The sequence below is a fragment of the Microcaecilia unicolor genome, chromosome 6, assembly GCF_901765095.1.
Source record: "Microcaecilia unicolor chromosome 6, aMicUni1.1, whole genome shotgun sequence".
Lineage (NCBI taxonomy): Eukaryota > Metazoa > Chordata > Amphibia > Gymnophiona > Siphonopidae > Microcaecilia > Microcaecilia unicolor.
This window is the reverse complement of record NC_044036.1, coordinates 330,696,850-330,718,185: the sequence shown is the minus strand read 5'-3', so window position 1 is coordinate 330,718,185 and position 21,336 is coordinate 330,696,850. Positions and strand designations below refer to the sequence as shown.

At 44.6% G+C, this 21,336-nt stretch overlaps 1 protein-coding gene across 2 annotated transcripts in view; it reads left to right on the top strand.

The window, feature by feature from the left end:
* Nucleotides 1-21,336, top strand: part of PRKCA (protein kinase C alpha) — a 611,673-nt gene that overhangs the window by 550,522 nt on the left and 39,815 nt on the right. For both annotated transcript variants that reach the window (XM_030208456.1, XM_030208455.1), the window contains 2 exons: nucleotides 3,516-3,578; nucleotides 9,561-9,699. In XM_030208456.1, the coding sequence (XP_030064316.1) occupies nucleotides 3,516-3,578; nucleotides 9,561-9,699 (202 nt within the window). The remainder of the gene's footprint in view (nucleotides 1-3,515; nucleotides 3,579-9,560; nucleotides 9,700-21,336) is intronic.

Genomic DNA, 21,336 nt, shown 5'->3' with positions numbered 1-21,336 from the left:
GTGTGTGTGTGTGTGTGAGAGAGAATGAGTGTGGGTGCGAGTTTGGGTGTGACAGAGAGAGTGTGTGGATGAGAATGAGTGTGTGCAAGTGCGTATGTGATCCTGGTTTCTGTAGTTGAGGGGGTTTTCCGGGGAGGCTGGCTGTGCCAGGCTATTTGCCATCTGCGCCGTGAGGTCCCTGAGCTATCGTGATGGAGGGTGTCACAGTTTCTATACCTCTGTATGTTGTACATAGCTTCCTGCTGTTTCCCTCTGTGTGAGACAGAGGTGCGTGGGTTCTGTGTAGAAATGATTCTGCAGTGTTTGTGTGAGGCTCTGTGGCAATGGGCTGTCATTTCCTGCGTGTCTCTGTAGGTTGCCTGCCTTCACAGACAGTTCCTCCATGCTGTCTGGCAAGCTGTGTTCTCTGTGGGCACTGTTGATGAGCGGTATGGCGATTGTTTGGGAGGTATGTGCTTGGGGGGGGGGGAGGTGGTGGGCGATGCGCCGAGGAGGGGGGCAGGGCCTACTGGTTGCCGTGCGCGCGTCGAGGTTTTGTTTGTTTTTGTACTCCTGCTCCTCCCCCTGTTTCCGTGGTGGTGCTCCCCCCTCCCCCTGCGTCAGTCGCGGTTTTGTGTGCCTTCTTCCTTTCCTGCCCTGCCGTCATCTGTCCATGCGACTTGTGGCTTCTGCCTTCCCAGCCTCGCCGGCAACATCATCGGGAGAGGCGGGGTTGGATCGCCTGAGCTGTCAGTGTAAAAGTAATCCTCTCCGCATCGTCGTCCATCCAGAAGGCTCGTCCAATGACGGTATTTCGCCACGTCTTCTAGGGGAGGTTCGCCCATTGAGGACCTGCCTATCGCGCGGCTCAGCCAACGGCGGGAGAGGACGCGCCCGCGAGGGCGGAGGCCGGAGCTACAGGCAACAGGCCAAATCGGATATCTCGGGCACCTCAACATCCGGCTTGAGGCTTCAATGAAACGTTGGCGGTGCCTTTTATATATATAGAAGATTATGGGGTACACAGATATTTCCGGAGCAGTTAGAGGACATTTCGTCCTGCACTATCTGTCTGGTGCATTGAACATTGGTAGCTGGAGGAATTATGTGTTTTAGTGACCAGCATACGCACAACTCCTTTGAATGTTGATCTGAATAATTTGTAACGGAGGTAATGTGCTTAGGGCTGCATGAAGATTAAAAATGTTAATAGTCATTAATCACATAGTACGGTTGTGATTAATCGTGATTAACATATAAGCTGTTTTTGGACATTAGCTATTGAACCCCCCACCCCCCACCTTTTTTATGTTTAAATATCTTTAACACAAACACGTTTAAGCCACTGAATTATGGTATATAGCTGATGTGATTCGGGATATACAAAATCCAATAATACTTATATTTACCAAATTCTAGAGCTGCTTATCTCTCTCTCTCTCCCTCCCCCCACCCCCACCATTCAGTATCGCCCCATCTCCCCCACTACCACCATCATCCTGTATCCCCCCCCCCCCCCTCTGTCTCTTCCCCCCATCCAGCATCATTCCATCTCCCCTCCTCTCATCTCCTCCACCAACCAGCATTGCCCTATCTCTTCCCCAGTCCCTACCACCATCATCTAGCATGGCCCTGTCTGTCCCCCGCACCCCAACCATCCAGTATAGCACCATCTCTACTCCTCTCCCCAGTACCAACATCCAGCACCAATTCCCACCACCATCCTCATCCAAGCATGGCTGTGTCCATCTTCCTTTCCTCCCCACCCTCCTTGTTTACTCACATGGCCAGGCTGCTGCATCTCCTGGTTTGCACAGCTGCAGGACAGCAGAACAATAGAAGGTAGGCAGAGATTGCCTTGTTTGCGCTGCCGCTGGCTTTGCCAGTCCCGAAAACAGGAAGTGACCTTAAACTCGGATATCACTTCTTGTTTCTGGGACTGGCATAGCCAATAGCAGCGCATACAAGTTAATCTCCCCGTGTCTGCCTGCTTCCTGTTGTTGCTGCAGTCCCGTAGCCATGCGGACTAGGAGAAGCAGCAGCCCGGCAATGTGAGTAAACAAGGAGGAGTGGGAAGGAAAGGGAGATAGAGGCAGCCTGCTTGGATGGTGCTGCTGAGTGGGAAAGATGAGGCCATGTTGGATCGTCGGATAGGGGAGGGGGGAATGAAACTGGGGAAGAGAGACAGGCGATGCAGGTGTTAACATGAGTTAAAATTTGTAATGCATGTTAAAATTCTAGCGAGTTGATGGCATTATGAACGCAATAAATCTGCAGCCGTACATATTACCTTTCTGTTATAAAGATTGCAAGAGCTAAATTTCAAACTTGAGCCCACTGAGTCTGACATCACAGGGTTCAGTTTTATCTTATACTCTGCTGATCCCTGGCGCCACCCAGATTCACGTTTTTCATGACAAGGTTTATAAGACTATTTTCAGTGCTGCAGTGTGTTGTACTGTGGCATGGAGGAGTAGCCTAGTGGTTGGAGCACTGGGCTTGATGTCCATGGATTTCTGGTTCAAATCCCACTGCTATTCCTTGTGATCTTGGGCAAGTCACTTTACCCCGCCATTGCCTCAGGCACAAAATTAGATTATGAGCCCCCCAAGCATAGGGAAAATACCTAATGTACCTGAATTTAACTCACCCTGAGCTACTATGGAAAAAGGTGTGATCAAATCCAAATAGTGATGGTTGACTGCTTGAGAAACCATATTGATCTTCAAAAGCAGTACTGCCCTTCATGCAAACTCTGGTCTTCAAAGGGCACAGACAGTTCCAGTTTTCAAGATTTCAGACTGTGTGTATATTGCCTGCACAAGAACCAGGTTGATTGTATAATTCAGCTAACCCCAAAACAGGAGCTGTATGTTGCACTTAAGAACCAGATTTCATTATCTATGATCGATTGTTTACTCTTTCGAAAAATACTAGGACTAGGGGGCATGCGATGAAGCTACAAAGTAGTAAATTTAATACGAATCGGAGAAATGTTTCCTCACTCAACGTGTAATTAAACTCTGGAATTCGTTGCCAGAGAATGTGGTAAAGGCGGTTAGCTTGGCAGGGTTTTAAAAGGGTCTGGACAGCTTCCTAAAGGAAAAGTCCATAGACCATTATTAAATTGACTTGGGAAAATCCACTGCTTATATCTGGGATAAGCATCATAAAATGTATTGATTTTTTTCTGAGATCTTGCCTGGTATTTGTGACCTGGATTGGCCACTGTTGGAAACAGGATACTGGGCTTGATGGACCTTTGGTCTGTCCCAGTGTGGCAATACTTATGAACTTATGTTTTAACTCTGTCACTATTTTGGGGAGATACATGATTCATGTTAGAACAGTAATACAATGAATTTATGAATATAGCAAGATTTATACCGTGAATGACGAGCAATGTTTTCTGCCTCGGAACTTTGATGTCATTTTATAAATTTCTTTGGTAGGCTGAATTGTTTTGATGTGTTAATCATCAGAAAAAAAAAATTACATATCAAAAAAACCAAATCTGAAATCCTTTTCTTTTTCAGATTTTATGCAGCAGAGATTTCTATTGGTTTATTCTTCCTGCACAAAAAAGGGATTGTTTACAGGTGAGTGTTACATTACTGTATTTTTACCCATATGGGGCTAGATTCTATATATGGCGCCTGAAAAATCCACACGGAAAAGAAATACGCCTAGCATTGTCTCTAAAGTATGCCTAAATTTTATAGAATCAGCTTGAAGTCCCGCGCAGTGAACAGAATAAGCCGAACAACTCTCCTCGCATCCAAATTTAGTTGCGTCCATTTAGACCATGTTTTAGCGTAAATACCGATGCCTAAGTTAGGCACAGTGCGGGTGTATCCTGTAATAATGCGCATAGATTGTAGAAATGCCTGTAGCCACGCCCCCTTTTCAACCATGCGACTTAGAATCTAGGTGCACCACCTTGCAGAATACACTTAGCGAGTTGTGTGCGTAAATCTCAGTCCAATTTTTGGACTTCCTTCCCACATCATATGTTTATGAAGGATCAGTTGGTTCCTGGAACCTAACAGCTTTTTTAAATGTCTTTTCTATTCACCATCCCCTTCCAAAGGGGCTGAAAGGTATTTTAAAGTGAGCGATGTTGATAGGCAAGAAGTGTATCTTGCTGTGCTAGATATGACAGCAGACCCACCTTCGGATGCACGCTGGAGGTCAGAAATTATAATACTGTTAATGATGGAACATCAGCAAATTAGTAACCTTGACTAGATGCCAGGGAAAAAAAATTACCCTGACTTGGGAACCATTTTAGAACTCCTTATTGCATCTAACATGCAGTAGACTGCTGAATACCTGACCTGAATTTTGGAGTTTCCTTTGCATATGACTGGGGAATGCAGCCTTCTTGGGCTTGAGGGGAAGGTGGAATAAGAAATAAATGTATGCTAAGTATTGTTCTATGATGTCTTAGATATTAAGGATGGTTACCTGGTCCAATTGATTGAAATAAAGAGAAGAGAGGCTAGGGCTTTTCAGCTTGGAGAAGAGATGGCTGAGGGGAGACATGATAGAGGTATATAAAATAATGAGTGGAGTGGAACAGGTGGATGTGAAGCATCTGTTCACAATTTCCAAAAATACTAGGACTAGGGGGCATGCCATAAAACTACACTGTAGTACATTTAAAACAAATTGGAGAAAATTTTTCTTCACCCAACGCATAATTAAACTCTGGAATTCGTTGCCGGAGAACGTGGTGAAGGCGGTTAGCTTAGCAGAGTTTAAAAAGGGGTTAGACGGTTTTCTAAAGAACAAGTCCATAAGCCTCTACTAAATGGACTTGGGGAAAATCCACAATTCCAGGAATAACAAGTATAGAATGTTTGTATGTTTGGGAAGCTCGCCAGGTTCCCTTGGCCTGGATTGGCTGCTGTCGTGGACAGGATGCTGGGCTCGATGGACCCTTGGTCTTTTCCCAGTATGGCATTACTTATGTATGTACTAATTAGTGCTGATAATTGCTTGCTAACATCCAATTAACAGCACTGATTAGATTGTTAACTAATTAGTTATGCGTATTATTATAAATTACACTTTGATTTCCACACGGAAATCTCAGCACAATTTATAGAATCCGGGGGATAATGCGCATGTTATATGCAATGTAACAAGCTGTGCACCCCCCCCCCCCCCCCCCCCCCCCCCCGTGCACTATACTAGTGTTATTTCACTAACAGATGCTAACCGCACAATTAGAGCATTTGTTTTTAAGGTTTTTTTTTCTTTTTAGGTTTTTTGCAGGTTTTGTTCAGTCATAATGCCTGCAAAAGCCTAAAAAGAAACGCTCTTAAAAAACAAATGTCTTAGGGCCCCTTTCACAAAGCGGCAGTAAGCCCAGCGCGGGCTTACCACTGGCTAAAAAGGAAGTACCACCCCCAGCGGGCCGTCATATCTGGCGCTACAAAAATATATTTTTGTAGTGCCGGTGTGTACCCAGCAGTAATCGGGCAGTGCCGTGCACTTCCCAGTTACCGCCAGTAAGTTCTTCCCACAGAATGGCTTCACTTGCCGCACGACCATTTCTTTTTTTATTATTATTTTTTTTTTTTTTTTTTCAAAATAATTAGCAAGCATAACTTGTTAGTGAAATACAGCCAGGAAATATTAAACAAACATATTGTAAAAAAAAAAAAATGCTAAAGATTGACAATTTACAAGGAAACAAATTTCGCTTTCTCAGACCACTAGGTTGGGGGTGGGTGGGGGGGTGAAATGAATAGAGAAGTTTACAATGCGGAAATTATTATTTAAACAAATAGAAAAATCGCTGCATACTCCCAATATATACATACATATGTTATTTAAGTTGCTTCATATCCAGAAATGACTTTAATTGATCTGGTGAATAAAACACATATTTAGTCATACCCATTTTTACTATGCATTTACCGTATTTTTCGGACTATAAGACGCACCAGACCATAAGACGCACCTAGGTTTTAGAGGAGGGAAATAGGAAAAAAAATTTTCCTTTTTCCCTCCTCTAAAACCTAGGTGCTCCGGTGTGTCTTGTCCGAGTTCGGGATCGCCCTCCCCCCGGCCCTGTCACCACTTCTCCCTACTCACGTCACGCGATCTTCCATGGTGTTCTAGTGACGTCGGGGCAGGAAAGAGCCCCCTCTTTCCTGCCCAGCGCGCTGCTCTCCATCCTCCTGTATGCATTGCTGCCTGACGGTCTCGGCGAGATTCAAAATGGCCGCCGAGAATTGAAGTCTCGGCGGCCATTTTGAATCTCGCCGAGACCGTCAGGCTGCATACAGGAGGATGGAGAGCAGCGCGCTGGGCAGGAAAGAGGAGGGTCTTTCCTGCCCCGACGTCACTAGACCACCAGGGAAGATCGCGTGACGTGAGTAGGGGAGAAGAGGTGACAGGGCCGGGGGGAGGGCGATCCCGAACTTGGGGGGAGGGCGATCCCGAACTCGGGGGGAGGGCGGGAGGGAGGGAAATCGCTACCTTCGGACTATAAGACGCACCCCCCATTTTCCTCCCAAATTTTGGGGGAAAAAAGTGCGTCTTATAGTCTGAAAAATACGGTATATGGATATGCAAGAAAAAAAGAACCTCCCATTTCTTAAAAAAACCCCAAAGACCTACCTTTTACCTGCTGCGGTAAAAACAGGCCTCGGCGCACGTCAAAAACACACGCTGACGCCATTACAGACCCCCTTTTGCCGCAGCTTGGTGAAAGGGACCCTGTGTTAGTGGTTGCACTATACTGATGTTGTTTCACTAACAGATGCTAATTGCACAATTAGAGCATTTGTTTTTAAGGTTTTTTTTTTTTCTTTTTAGGTTTTTTGCAGGTTTTGTTCAGTCGTAATGCCTGCAAAAGCCTAAAAAGAAAAGCTCTTAAAAACAAATGTCTTAGAACGAATAATAAGTTAAATTGGTAATCAGTACAGTTTGAATAGTATAAGAGGGTCAGAGAGGGACTCGGGTAAAGGGGTTCCTTGAAGTATGGAGGGGAAAGTTAAGGAGGGGTAGGGAAGGGGGGGGGGAGGAGCTAGGTGGAAAGGTGATAATGCAGTAGACTGGTTCATATGGGTAATATTTGTCCACAGGACATGTTATGAGATTTAAAGGTTATGTTTGGAATCTTGTGGTTATGTCTTGTAAGCAGAATCATCAATAAAAATGATTAAAGAGACTTCTCGTCCATCGCCCCGGGGGGAGGGGGGTCATCAGAGTCTAGACCCTACGAGGCATAGATGGGGGGGAGTTGGTAACAGGGGAAGAGGGGAGTGAGACTATAGTACTCTGGCTAGTCTATGGTCGGAGGTCTAGTAACATAGTAGATGACGGCAGAAAAAGACCTGCACAGTCCATCCAGTCTGCCCTGCTCAACAAGATAAACTATTGGGGGGAGGGGGGAGGGTTATCGGAGGGATAGGGGAGAAAATGTTTAAAAATATTTTTTGGATGTTGATTAATGTTAAGTGTTTGCATTCAGCATGGTTTGTTTGTGGAATATATACAGTGCAATGTTTTGAGCAGATATTTAATGCTGAAATTTCAATAAAAATCATTTAAACATTTTTTAAAAAGTCTTAGTTTTGCAATCAGCGCATCTTAGAAAAATTAACTGGTATAGCGCGTGTTATATGCGTGACCACGTTATACCAGTTTATTTTTACATTGACTCACAATTTATTCATATTATACACGTTGGCGTGTCATATGCGTAAAACTACAGTATTTGGTATACCTGTCTCAAGGTATCCATGAATACTGCCTACCAGTGTATGAAAATATGCACACAGAAGAATGTTTGAATGCAGCTACCATTAGTAACGCACATTCTGCCGGATTCCATAACAACCTACGTAACTTAATTGGCTTAACAAGCCAATCAGCAATTTTGAACAACACTTAAGCAGCAATAATGAGCACTAATCGGCAAGAATTAGAATTTACGTGCATAACTCGCTAAGCGTATTCTGTAATGAACCACGCTTAAACTCTAAAGCGCGTAGTTTCAAAAGGGGCGGGCAAATGGGCGTTCCCAAATTTATGGGCCTTGTTATAGATACGCGGAGGGATTTATGCCACATTTTCGTTCTTGTAAGTGGAGGCGATTAGTTTTAGGCGCTGGGATATCAAATGAGCGTATTCTATATACTATACCTAAATCTTATAGAATACGCTTAGGTGAAAATGTTTTCTACATGGATTTTTTTTAAGCATCATATATAGAATCTGGCCCTTTTCTGTTTTAAATAGGCAAGAATCATGTGGGGCTTAAGCACCATTCCTTACATACATGTGTGTCTATGTTTGAAAGAGAGCAGGATGTGACCCCGTGGCGTTCATCACGGCTTTTCAGTAATGCAAAGGTTGTGGTGAATGCCGTGGAATTAGTTTCATCCAGTCACACCACAGCAGCGTATGGATTGATTCTGCTTGAGTGAGCGCTTACGAGAACGCTGCTCTTGGTTTTGCTTTACCTCTGAATTTTTAGCTCTGAGCTCAGACCATCCCAGAAAACGTTTGGGATGGATTTTTCCAAAGAGTTTTGCCCCATCACTATAGAAAAAGCCTAAGAAAAGTGAAGCATGTGGTACGGTACTGAACCTCCGGAACGTAACTTCTAAAAAGAGGTTTCTTTACTTGCATGGATACCCAGTAGTCTGATTCTCAGTGATCTGCAAAATATTGTGCATGTGGAGGAGTGGCCTAGTGGTTAGAGCACTGGTCTTGCAATCCAGAGGTGGCCGGTTCAAATCCCACTGCTGCTCCTTGTGATCTTGGGCAAGTCACTTAATCCTCCATTGCCTCAGGTACAAACTTAGATTGTGAGCCCTCCTGGGACAAAGAAATATCCAGAGTACCTGAATGTAACTCACCTTCAGCTACTACTGAAAAAGGTGTGAGCAAAATCTGAATAAATAAAGATTCTAGAATTCTAAAGAATAACAAGATTCCATGCAGAATTTCAAAATGTAGCAACATTCCATGTAGAACCCCAAAGAGTAACAAGATTCTTTGGGGTGGAGGAGTGGCCTAGTGGTTAGAGCACCGATCTTGCAATCCAGAGGTGTGATCTTGGGCAAGTCACTTAACCCTCCATTGCCTCAGGTACAAATTTAGATCATGAGCCCTCCTGAGACAGAGAAATATCCAGAGTACCTGAATGTAACTCACCTTGAGCTACCACTGAAAAAGGTCTGAGCAAAATCTAAATAATATATAAACTATATAAATGTTCTTCCATGCTGCCTGTTATGGTTTCATTTGTACTCTTACATTTATCATATTTCTATTACATGATTGTTTCAGTGATGTTTATATTTCTGATATCGTCTCATGTTAGTCCTATTATTAGGATTAAATTTGCCATTTTCAAGTTTACCTAATTGATGTCTTCCAGAGCAGGATTCGTACTCAAAGATCCATGCTGGGTCCCCTGTATGGAACTTGGCTGGTGGACTATCTCATCAGCCCAGCTTCAAGGATTTTTTTTAAAACATTGTTATTTTATTTCCTTGGTTGCATTTTCAGCTGAAAGAAGGCCACTTTGAATGTCAACCCCTTCTTTCTTCCAGAGATCTGAAGTTGGATAATGTGATGTTGGATTCAGAAGGGCACATAAAGATTGCGGATTTTGGGATGTGCAAAGAACACATGGTGGATAGTGTAACAACTCGGACCTTCTGTGGGACTCCAGACTACATTGCACCAGAGGTAAACGCGTTAGACGTCTTTCTGTCTGTGTCATGATGTTCAGCCCTTTCTCATGTTCGTCATGAGGACACAAAGTCTAGATTACGTTGATTTACTCAGGGCCGCCGAGGGGGGGGGGCAGGGGGCACAAAATTCCCCGGGCCTCCAAGGGGGGCCCAGCGCCGGGGTCAGGCCGCCGGCGCTGCAGTCCCCAATCTCACCTGCTTGCCTCCACGGCTCCGAGCCCCCTGCATTCGAAGCGGCAGTCGCAGATCTCCTCTCTTCTGGCCTTCCCTCCCTGTGTCCCGCCCTCGTGGAAACCGGACTTTACATCAGACAAGGGCGGGACACAGGGAGGGAAGGCCAAAAGAGAGGAGATCTGCGACTGCCGCTTTGAATGCAGGGGGCTCGGAGCCGTGGAGGCAGGCAGGTGAGACCGGGGACTGCAGCGGTGGGGGGAGTGACGGGGGGGCGGCAGCGGCAAGGGGGCGGGGTGCCCTTGCCCCAGGCTTGGCCTAGTCTCTCGGCAGCCCTGGATTTACTGCCCTTGTGTAGGTGTGTGTTTTGAGTGAATATTTGCTGCTTACCTTCATCCCAGCTCCAGGCACAGCATATGGGCAACACCGATGGTTGAATCTAGGGCCCCTTTTAACAAGCTGCGAAAAAGGGGGCCGGCGCTGGCGTCTGCGCGTGTTTTACATGTGCGCTGAGGCCCCCTTTTACAGCAGCTGGTAAAAGAGAAGGTCTCACTTTCCCGCAGGAAATGGCCGGGAGGCAAGTAAAGCACTTTCCGCGCGACCATTTTGGGGGGGGGGGAGCCCTCACCGCCTCCCATGCTAACTCAGCGGTAGCCAGGCAGTGAGCAGCACTGCCCGATTACCGCCGGGTACAGTCCAGCGCTACAAAAATAGATACATGACTGCTTATTTATTTATTTATTACATTTGTACCCCGCGCTTTCCCACACACGGCAGGCTCAATGCGACTTACATAGTAAAAAAAAAACATTACAAAGGACATGTGAGAAGAATATTATAAACTGTGATAAAACATAGTGGCAACAGTTCCCAATAATATATGAATTGGAATATGGGGAGGTGGACAAGGATAGGATAGGTAAGAGGGGAAGGGGATTGGGAGGGATATGGTATAAAGGGATGGAGAAGACAAGATTGGAGGTAGAGTATAAGGAGAATGGAAAATAAGGTCAAAGGTATACAGTAATTGGTGTCAGAGTCAGTGTCATCGTTAGAGCAGGAGTGGTGTAGGTGGGCTGCTGGAATTAAGTGGGTTCATTAGGGTAAGCTTGTTTGAAACAATGGGACTTTCCTGAAAAATGTTTTTTCCTGAAAGGTAAATAATCGTTAATTGCTCGGATGGATCTTGGTAGAGCATTCCAAAGTTGACTACCCAAAAAGGAGAAACTGGATGCATAGTAGGTTTTGTATTTCATACCTTTGCAGTTGGGAAGGTGTAAATTGAGATACGTTCGTGATGACATTGATCTGTTTCTAATTGGAAGGTCTGTCAAGTTGTTCATATAGTTAGGGGGTTTACCCTTCTGAACAGTTCTGTTTTTAGTGCTTTCTGGAATTTAAGTGGTCAAGTGCGGTTTTTACAGTTTTTGGTAGTGCCTTCCACAGTTGTGCGCTCAGGTAGGAAAAGCTGGATGCATAAGTAGGTTTGTATTTGAGTCCTTCGCTGCTTGGGTTGTGGAGGTTTAGGTATGATCGTGCTGATTTTATGGTGTTTCTGGTTGGCAGGTCGATGAGGTCTGTCATGTATCCCGGGGCTTCGCCTTAGATGATTTTGTGAACTGTCGTGCAGATTTTGAATGCGATACGTTCCTTAATTGGAAGCCAGTGCAGTTTTTCTCGGAGTGGTTTGGCGCTGTCAAAACGCGTTTTTCTAAATATAAGCCTTGCTGCTGTGTTTGGGGCGGTTTGAAGTTTCTTTATGATTTGTTCTTTGCATCCCGCATAGATTCCGTTACAATAGTCTACGTGGCTTAGTACCATTGACTGTACCAGGTTGCGAAATATTTCCCTTGGGAAGAATGGTTTCACACGTTTGAGTTTCCACATTGAGAGAAACATTTTCTTTATGGTGAATATACGGGTTTAACCCCTTCGGCAGACAACAAAAGCGCTGCCCACCGCCGACTAAATATTGGGCCCAGTGTTCTCGAGTTTGATTTGGTGCTGAAGGAGAGTAATCAACACATAGCCAGAAATACAGCCTACCACCGATGTTCCCTCTAAGGAGCGACCTGCTGCATAAAAATGTTTTTTTTTCAAGTGAGCACTGAAAATAGCCTGACACAGTGGCGTACCTAGGGGGTGGGGGCGGTTCGCCCCGGGTGCATGCCGCTGGGGGGTGCTGCGGCGCGCACCTGCTCCGAGTTCGCTAAACTTCGTCTCTCGTTCGCTGCAGCTCCCTCTGCCCCGGAACAGGTTACTTCCTGATCCGGGGCAGAGGGAGCTGCAGCGAAGCGAAGTTTAGCGAACTCGGAGCGGGCGCGCTCCGCGGCACCCCCCCCCAGCAGCGTGCACCCGGGGGGGGGTGTCATTTCGCCGGAGAGGGGGGGAGGTGTAATTTAGCGGCGGGGGGGGGGGGGGGGGCGCATCGGCTCTCCGACCCGGGTGCCATCCAGGCCAGGAACGCCACTGGCCTGACAGCCAAAAAAGAGCTGTAAAAAATCAAAAGCTGTTCCAGTTGGATAGGTGGAGGACAGATTTCTTTTTAACTTATTCAACAGCTTTTTAATTTATTCGAAAGCTTCCCATATGTAGATATGAAATAAAAACTGAATATCACTAAAACAGCTTCCAACAGTAATACATGGCCAAATTTCAGTGAGGATATCCTGTTTACTTAACTGTTGTAATCTGCCTTGGGAAGCCTGGTGTTATAAAAGACTGGAAGTAAAATGAAACTCTCCTTTCATTGGGGCACATGGAATCACATTTTCACCTCATCTCTTTTATAGAAATGGATTATTCTGTTTTGAGCATGTTTCAGGGACAAGTGGTTTTCATAAGTCAAAATAATACAAAAAATATTTTCTTTCGTGTAGATTTCTCATGTGTTTAAACATAACTAAATGGGCTGTAAGCCCCTAATGCAGTCCACTGATTTTCGTATATTTTGTCCTTGTGATGACTGTGCCCCAAAAAATATAGTGATACAGAATAATAGAATTCAGTAACATCCAAAGCTTATTAATTAACATTATAATTGTGATCACATTTGGGTAATGACTGAGAAGATGCTGTTAAATTATATTAGAAAGCATGAAGTTGACTTGGTTAACGTCTGCTGTATATCAACCAGTAGTAATAAACAATATTAAGTGCATGTTTATGATATAATATTTCCTCTGTTTACATCCATATGCTGTGCAAGCTGGCATGTTTAAAAATATAAGTGAGATTAAATAAAAATGCCACCGGCAACATGGATGCAGCAGCCCGTCTCCTGTTTTTATCCATCCTCCTTGGGTTCTGGCAGCCGGCAGCAATTCACAGTCGGAGGCCGTCTCCATGGTTTTCCTTCTGCTGCATCCCGCCCTCTCTACTGCAGTTTCCTGTTTTGACACTAAACAGGAAGTTGCAGTAGAGGGCGGAACACGGCAGGAGGAAAACCATGGAGACGGCCTCCGGTTGCAGGATCCTGTAAGTGAGACCTGCTGGGAGGAAGACGGGAAGGGATGAAAGGATTTCTTTACTGCGGGAACAAAATATTTTACCGTTCCCACAGTACAGTAAAATGTTTTGTTCCCGCATCCCTCTGATGTGAGCGCACATTGATCTTGTGAGCGCTCCTGATTTGTATGAGCAATTGCTCGCGCGCTCACCTTAGAGGAAATAGAGGGAACACTGCCTGCCATTCAAATTTTAGAGCCAAGGAAGGGACAAAAAAGTAGACTTCTTGAAATTCACCGTAATTTCTTCAGTTCTTGCAGCCCTAGTAAAATGAATGTCCTCCTGTCGCTTTACCTTCATTGCTTACACTTAAGATATGAATAAGCTTTTGAGATAACGGACACCCCCTCTTCACATCTTTTTTTTTTTGTGGTTGTTGTTGCTGCTTCCCTAAAATGAATCGGAGAAACTTTTTCTTCACTCAACGTGTAATTAAACTCTGCAATTCATTGCCAGAGAATGTGGTAAAGGCGGTTAGCTTAGCGGGGTTTAAAAAAAGGTTTGGACAGCTTCCTAAAGGGAAAGTCCATAGACCTTTATTGAAATGGACTTGGGTAAAATCCACTGCTTATTTCTGGGATAAGCAGTGTAAAATGTTTTGTAATTTTTGGGGACCTTTCCAGGTATTTGTGACCTGGACTGGCCACTGTTGGAAACAGGATGCTGGGCTTGTTGGACCTTTGGTCTGTCCCAGTATGGCAACACTTATGTACTTGGGATTCTGAATGGAATGTTGCTACACTTTGAAATTCTGCATGGAATCTTGTTATTCTTTAGAATTCTAGCATCTTGCTACTCTGGGGTTCTACATGGAATGTTGCTATTCTTTAGAATTCTAGAATCTTGCTACTTTTTGGGGTTCTACATAGAATGTTGGTACTATTTAGGTTTCTGCCAGGTACTTGAGACCTGGATTGGCCACTGTTGGAAACAGGATGCTGGGCTTGATGGACCTTTGGTCTGTCCCAGTGTGGCAACACTTATATACTTATGTACTTGGGATTCTGAATGGAATCTTGCTACTCTTTAGGGTTCTAAATGGAATGTTGCTACACTTTGAAATTCTGCATGGAATCTTGTTATTCTTTAGAATTCTAGCATCTTGCTACTCTGGGGTTCTACATGGAATGTTGCTATTCTTTAGAATTCTAGAATCTTGCTACTTTTTGGGGTTCTACATAGAATGTTGGTACTATTTAGGTTTCTGCCAGGTACTTGAGACCTGGATTGGCCACTGTTGGAAACAGGATGCTGGGCTTGATGGACCTTTGGTCTGTCCCAGTGTGGCAACACTTATATACTTATGTACTTGGGATTCTGAATGGAATCTTGCTACTCTTCAGGGTTCTAAATGGAATGTTGCTACACTTTGAAATTCTGCATGGAATCTTGTTATTCTTTAGAATTCTAGCATCTTGCTACTCTGGGGTTCTACATGGAATGTTGCTATTCTTTAGAATTCTAGAATCTTGCTACTTTTTGGGGTTCTACATAGAATGTTGGTACTATTTAGGTTTCTGCCAGGTACTTGAGACCTGGATTGGCCACTGTTGGAAACAGGATGCTGGGCTTGATGGACCTTTGGTCTGTCCCAGTATGGCAACACTTATGTACTTATTTCATAATCTACAAAAGTTGAAACTCTTCTCATAGACCAGTACAGCTACTAGAGTTATGCATTTTGATTGCTAGAAAATGATCTCATTGGAAACCAAATGGATTTTCTTTAAAGTTTAACCCTGACATCCTTAATTTGAGGTTGCCACTCTGATATGACACAATCATCGAAATGAGTGCCTTCCTCTTGCTTTGGAAGACTAATGAAAATGATTAAAGTAGAAATGGCTTTGGCTTTAAATCGATGATGTTGAGAGTCAAAACATAAGAGTCAAGGCAGAAATGCGATGTGTTGGAAAAGAGCCTTTGTGAAGGGTCTTTGGAGAGAGGTGCTAACTTAACGGGGCCCTTTCACAAAGCATCATTAGGGCGCACCAAATCGACAATACGCTCGGGTAACGCACCCACCCATTGGTAATGTCAAAATTGGCGTGCGTGCTGTGTCCTGCGGTTAAAATATTTTTCTGTTTTCTACTGCGGGGGGGGGGGGGGGGGGTGTTGCCAGCGATAATTGGCAGTGTGGCCACATTGGCGCTCGCTGCATGAGCCCTTACCGCTAGGTCAATGGATGGCGGTAAGGGCTCAGGCAGTAAATAGCCGCACGCTACCTTTAATTCTATCGCACGGCAATTTATTGCCCCCATTGAAAAATGTCTTTTTTCCCAGCCTCAGTAAACTGTGGCCGAGCGCATCGCAAAAAACACTACCACAGGCCAATTTTTACTATGGCTTAGTAAATAAAGCAGCGTACCGAGGGCGGTACGGTGGGGGTGGTCTGCCCCGGGTGCACGCTGCAGAGGGGTCCAGCAGGGGCATAGCCAGACTTCAGCGGGAGGGGCATGTTTTAGCCCCTCTCCCCGGCCCCGCCAACCCCCCCCCCCCCCCCCCCCCACCACCAGCAACTTTGACCCCCCTGCCGATGACCCTCTCGACCTCCCGCCGCCAACCCGCCATCACCTACCTTTGCTGGCAGGGGACCCCAACCCCTGCCAGCCGAAGTCCTCTTCTTCCTGCTCAAGGCTTCCTTCTGTTTCTGACGTCCTGCACATACAACGTGCAGGACGTCAGAGACAGAAGGAAGCCTTGGACGGGAAGAAGAGGACCTCGGCTGGCGAGGGTTGGGGTCCCCCGCCAGCAAAGGCAGGCAATGGCGGGAGGGGGGTCCAGGGCCAAATGTACTGGGGCCCTGGCCCCACTTATCTACGCCACTGGGGTCCAGGGAGCAGCCGCGTGGCTGGCGGCTCTGCCAGTTCCCTGCTCCTTCTGATGTTACTTCCTGTTCCGGGGCAGAGGGAGCAGGGAACCAGCGGAGCCGACAGCCATGCGGCTGCTTCCAGCACCTCAGGAGGTAAGAACAATACACCCGGGGTGGGTGGGTTCGAGGTGATGTGCCGGGGGGGGGCGGGGTGCGCAGCGGCAATCCAGCCCGGGTGGCAGCCGACCAAGGAACACCACTGAGTAAAAGGACCCCTTAGCCTTATATAAAGGAGTACATTTGCTACCAACCCAACCTGTAAAGCATATGTAGGACGTTCTCATCATGAAAATACCTCATTAGGGCCAGGTTCATCATTGACTGACCCTTCGGAAACTAAATATCGACTCTACATTTAAGTGCACCAGCCACAGGGAGTTCTGGTTCCAATTAGCGTCTGATGATTTCCCCCCGGTGTGTTAGTTGCTTTACCACTTCCTTGGGGTAGGACGTGATAAACTGGCAGGCTATGTTCAGTACTTCCACAATTACTTAACAGAAGAAAATTTCAAGACTTCTATTGTCTCTGGCTATCCCAGCTTCATGGTTGCTTCCAGCGAGGTAGCTGATGACTCAAGGTTCAACACTGCAACTCTTAAGCGAAGAAGACCATTTTTAGATCTTTAATAGCATTAATGTGAGCTATCACTGAATTCTTCGATAGATACGTGAGAGCTGCATATAATTGGAATGAGGTGCTTCATTTTCTCAGTATGTGTGACACTGTCCTTTGGGATGGATTCAGGGGATTACAGATAATTAGTATTGCACTGATACCTCACAGCTGTATGGATTAATGATTAGATCTGTTAAATGAAATGATTAGAGTCAACGTTCTGAAGCTGGAGCCCTTGCCAGCAGAAACAGTGCATTGAAAGCGTGTTGTCTATAATGGATTTCACATTCATAGCAAATGTCATCGGATCAAAAAAAAATGGTCGTGGCCAAGGGATTTGCTGCATAGATGGCACTAGACTATAGGATTATGAGACCTAGCAAGGTCCAGGTATAGTGCAAAAAATGCTTTATGCATCATATATTCCTGAAAGGCAAATAAGAACCGACATCAGTACCCCAGTTTTTCTTTTTTAATTTTTCTTTATTGAATTTAACTTTTAATTTACAAGATTAACTTATAAATTTGTAAAACAGCAATTTCGTTACAGATTTATAAAGAAACCATATAATTGCTCATTACCAGACATATATCCTCTAAACAAAAGAAAAAAGAAACTTTTACAAGAAGAAAATATTAATTTCTGCTTTCTCAGACCACAAAACTTTGGGAGGAGGAATTTAAATGAAGAGATCTAAGTACATCTAGTTTGTTTTTTTTTGTATAAAAAGGTTAAGCTGGTCTGGATCGAAGAACACGTATTTGTTGCCCAAATATTTAATATAGTAACATAGTAGATGACGGAGGAAAAAGACCTGCATGGTCCATCCAGTCTGCCCAACAAGATAAACTCATATGTGCCACTTTTGTGTACACCTTACCTTGATTTGTACCTGTCCTTTTCAGGGCACAGACCGTGTAAGTCTGCCCAGCACTATCCTTGCCTCCCCACCACCGGTTCTGGCACAGACCGTTAAGTCTGCCCAGCACTATCCCTGCCTCCCAACCACCAGTCCCGCCTCCCACCACCGGCTCTAGCACAGACCATTAAGTCTGCCCAGCACTATCCCCGCCTCCCGCCACCGGCTCTGCCACCCAATCTCGGCTAAGCTCCTTAGGATCCATTCCTTCTGAACAGGATTCCTTTATGTTTATCCCACGCGTGCTTGAATTCTGTTACCGTTTTCATATCCACCACCTCCCGCGGGAGCCAAGTATCCACCACTCTCTCCGTGAAAAAATACTTCCAGACATTTTTCTTGAGTCTGCCCCCTTTCAATCTCATTTCATGTCCTCTCGTTCTACCTCCTTCGCATCTCCGAAAAAGGTTAGTTTGCGGATTAATACTTTTCAAATATTTGAACGTTTATATCATATCACCCCTGTTTCTCCTTTCCTCCAGGGTATACATGTTCAGGTCATCAAGTCTCTCCTCATACGTCTTGTAACGCAAATCCCTTACCATTCTCGTAGCTTTTCTTTGCACCTCTTCAATTCTTTTTACATCTTTCGCAAGGTACGGCCTCCAAAACTGAACACAATACTCTAGATGGGGCCTCACCAACGACTTATACAGGGGCATCAACACCCCTTTCTTCTGCTGGTCATCAGAGCTTAATTTGTGCCAGAACGGAGCGGAACAGCATTCTGGCCCTTCTTTAGTCTCAGAAAGTGATGTCACCACCTAGGACTTCCTTCTTCCCCTCCGCTACGGTCAAGCTTCTATCCCTTTTGCTCCTTCTCTAATGTATGATGGCAACCCTCTCTCTCCCCACCCCCATACCTTCTCAACGCTGTCCTTGTTTTAGACGTTACCAGCAGTGATTCACAACGCGCTGCTTGTGCCAACATCAGAGCCTTCTGTCTGATGCAACTTTCTGTTTCCGCATAGGCAGGAAGGGCAGACAAAGATCTGTTGTTGGCATGAGCACACTATGATGCAACATTTACAGGGGTAGGCTAAAAGAAATTTTGCTCCCATGGATTTAACCTCTTCTCTATAAGCTAGAAACACATTTCTTCAATCTTGAGTTGTTCTAGTTACGTCAGGGAAAATCCAAATTTTTTGTCCACAAAATGTTTTTAGTGAATTTTTGCAGTAAATTTTCAATAAAGCATTTAGGTCTTGCTCAAAAACAGATGACACTAACAGTGTCCTGCGTGTAGAGACCTCTGAAATAGATTCTTCTAGTAATGCTGAAATTTCTTGAATATTCAGTTCTAATTCTTGATTCTTTTCATTTGATTTCATCTCCGGTTGCTTAGTTGCTGGAAGGTAATATATTTTGTTTATTGGTGGAATAGTTGTTTGAGGATAAGCCAAAACCTCAGTTAGATATTTCTTACAGAAATCTATCGGTGATATTCCAACAGAAATAGGAAAATTCAAAATTCTCAGATTTAACCGTCTGTTATAATTCTCTATCTGTTCCAGCTTTCGAGATACCATCATTTGATCCGGTAGTACCCCAGTTTTATTGCCAGTGTAACTCTAGAAGGTCAGAACATAAGAGTAGCCTTACTTGGTCAAACCCATGGTCCATCTAGCCCAGTATCCTGTTTTCCAAGCAGTGGGCAAGCCGCAGAAACCCAAATCGTGGCAACATTATTATTATTTGTTACATTTGTGTCCCACATTTTCCCACCTTTTGCAGGCTCAATGTGGCTTACATATAACCGTTAACGGCGTTAGCCGATTACGGTCTGAACAAATACATGGTATGAATGAATACAAAGTGATATTGTGGTAGAATGAGGTACATGTATGGTAGGTACAGCTGGGGGGAACTTAGAGAGGAAAAGGGGGAAGAAGAGTCAGGTAATGTTCGTTATGGTCTTTGATTGCATTGTGTCACAAGTGAACAGGTATTTTTATGTTGGGTCGGTGGGGTATGCTCTTCTGAACAGGTCTGTCTTTAGTGCTTTCCGAAAATGTAGGTGGTCGAGCGCAGTTTTTACTGCTTTTGGCAATGCGTTCCATAGTTGTGCACTTAGGTAGGAAAAGCTGGTTGCATAGGTGGATTTGTATTTGAGTCCTTTGCTGCTTGGGTAGTGGAGGTTTAGGTATGCTCGTGCAGATTTTGTGGTGTTTCTTGGTAGCAGGTCGATGAGGTCTGTCATGTATCCAGGTGCCTCTCTTGGTGTCTTTTGGTATTGGGGTGAGCATGATGTTGCCTTTTTCTTGAGGGTAGATACCCTGTTGAAGCAAGAAGTTTAAGTGGGATGTGAGATCTATTTTGAAGCGGTTGGGGGGCAGATTGTATTAGGTGGCTGGGACACGTGTCCAGTAGACAATGGCTGTTTGAGTATTGTTTAATCGCCTGAGTAACTGTGTCAGCGCTGAGTAGAGCAAAATTTGACCATATTTGGTCAGCATGGTATTCACTAGGGGTTGGGTCTAGACCGTTAATGAAGTTTTCTATGTCCATGTTGTTCTGAGGTAGGGTTTTGCGTAGATTTACAATTTTTTCATTGAAATATTTAGCAAGGTTGTCTACAGATGGGATGTCAGCAAGATTCTGGAATCCTAAAGAGTGACAAGATTCCATGCAGAATCTCAAAGAGTAGCAACATTCCATTAGAACCCCAAAGAACAGCAAGATTCTGGAATCCTAAAGAGTGACAAGATTCCATGCAGAATCTCAAAGAGTAGCAACATTCCATTAGAACTCCAAAGAACAGCAAGATTCTGGAATCCTAAAGAGTGACAAGATTCCATGCAGAATCTCAAAGAGTAGCAACATTCCATTAGAACCCCAAAGAATAGCAAGATTCTGGAATCCCAAAGAGTGACAAGATTCCATGCAGAATCTCAAAGAGTATCAACATTCCATGTAGAACCCCAAAGAACAGCAAGATTCTGGAATCCTAAAGAGTGACAAGATTCCATGCAGAATCTCAAAGAGTAGCAACCTTCCATACTAAAAATCCCAGAGCAAGCAGTTGCTTCCCGTGTCTGCCTCAATAGCAGACTATGGACTTTTCTTCCAGGAATTTGTCCAAAACTTTTTTAATCCCTGATGCACTAACTGCTGTTATCACATCGTCCAGCAAAGAGTTCCAGAGCTTAACTATTCGTTGAGTGAAAAAATATTTCCTCCTATTTGTTTTAAAAGTATTTCTATGTAACTTCCTCCAGTTTTATTCTTACCCGCTTTCTAGATGAGACCTACATGAAGAATGAGATATGCTGCTAAGTGGTTGCGTGTGATAGCTATATCACCGTACATGATCTGCTTTTTCTGAATCTTTTGGCGATCATTTTCCCTCGGCAGAGTTGCTGGAAGATGTTATTGTGATAGCGATTGGTAGAGCAACCCCACAAGTTGGAGGAACACCAATCTCTACAATTGTAATACAGCAGACCAAGGAGTAGGGCGAAAAGTTGGCCCTTCCAAAAACCACAAGGGAAACGTATCATTCCAATAAAGTGATGTTTATTGAAGGTACATCAAACAAGGCTCTAC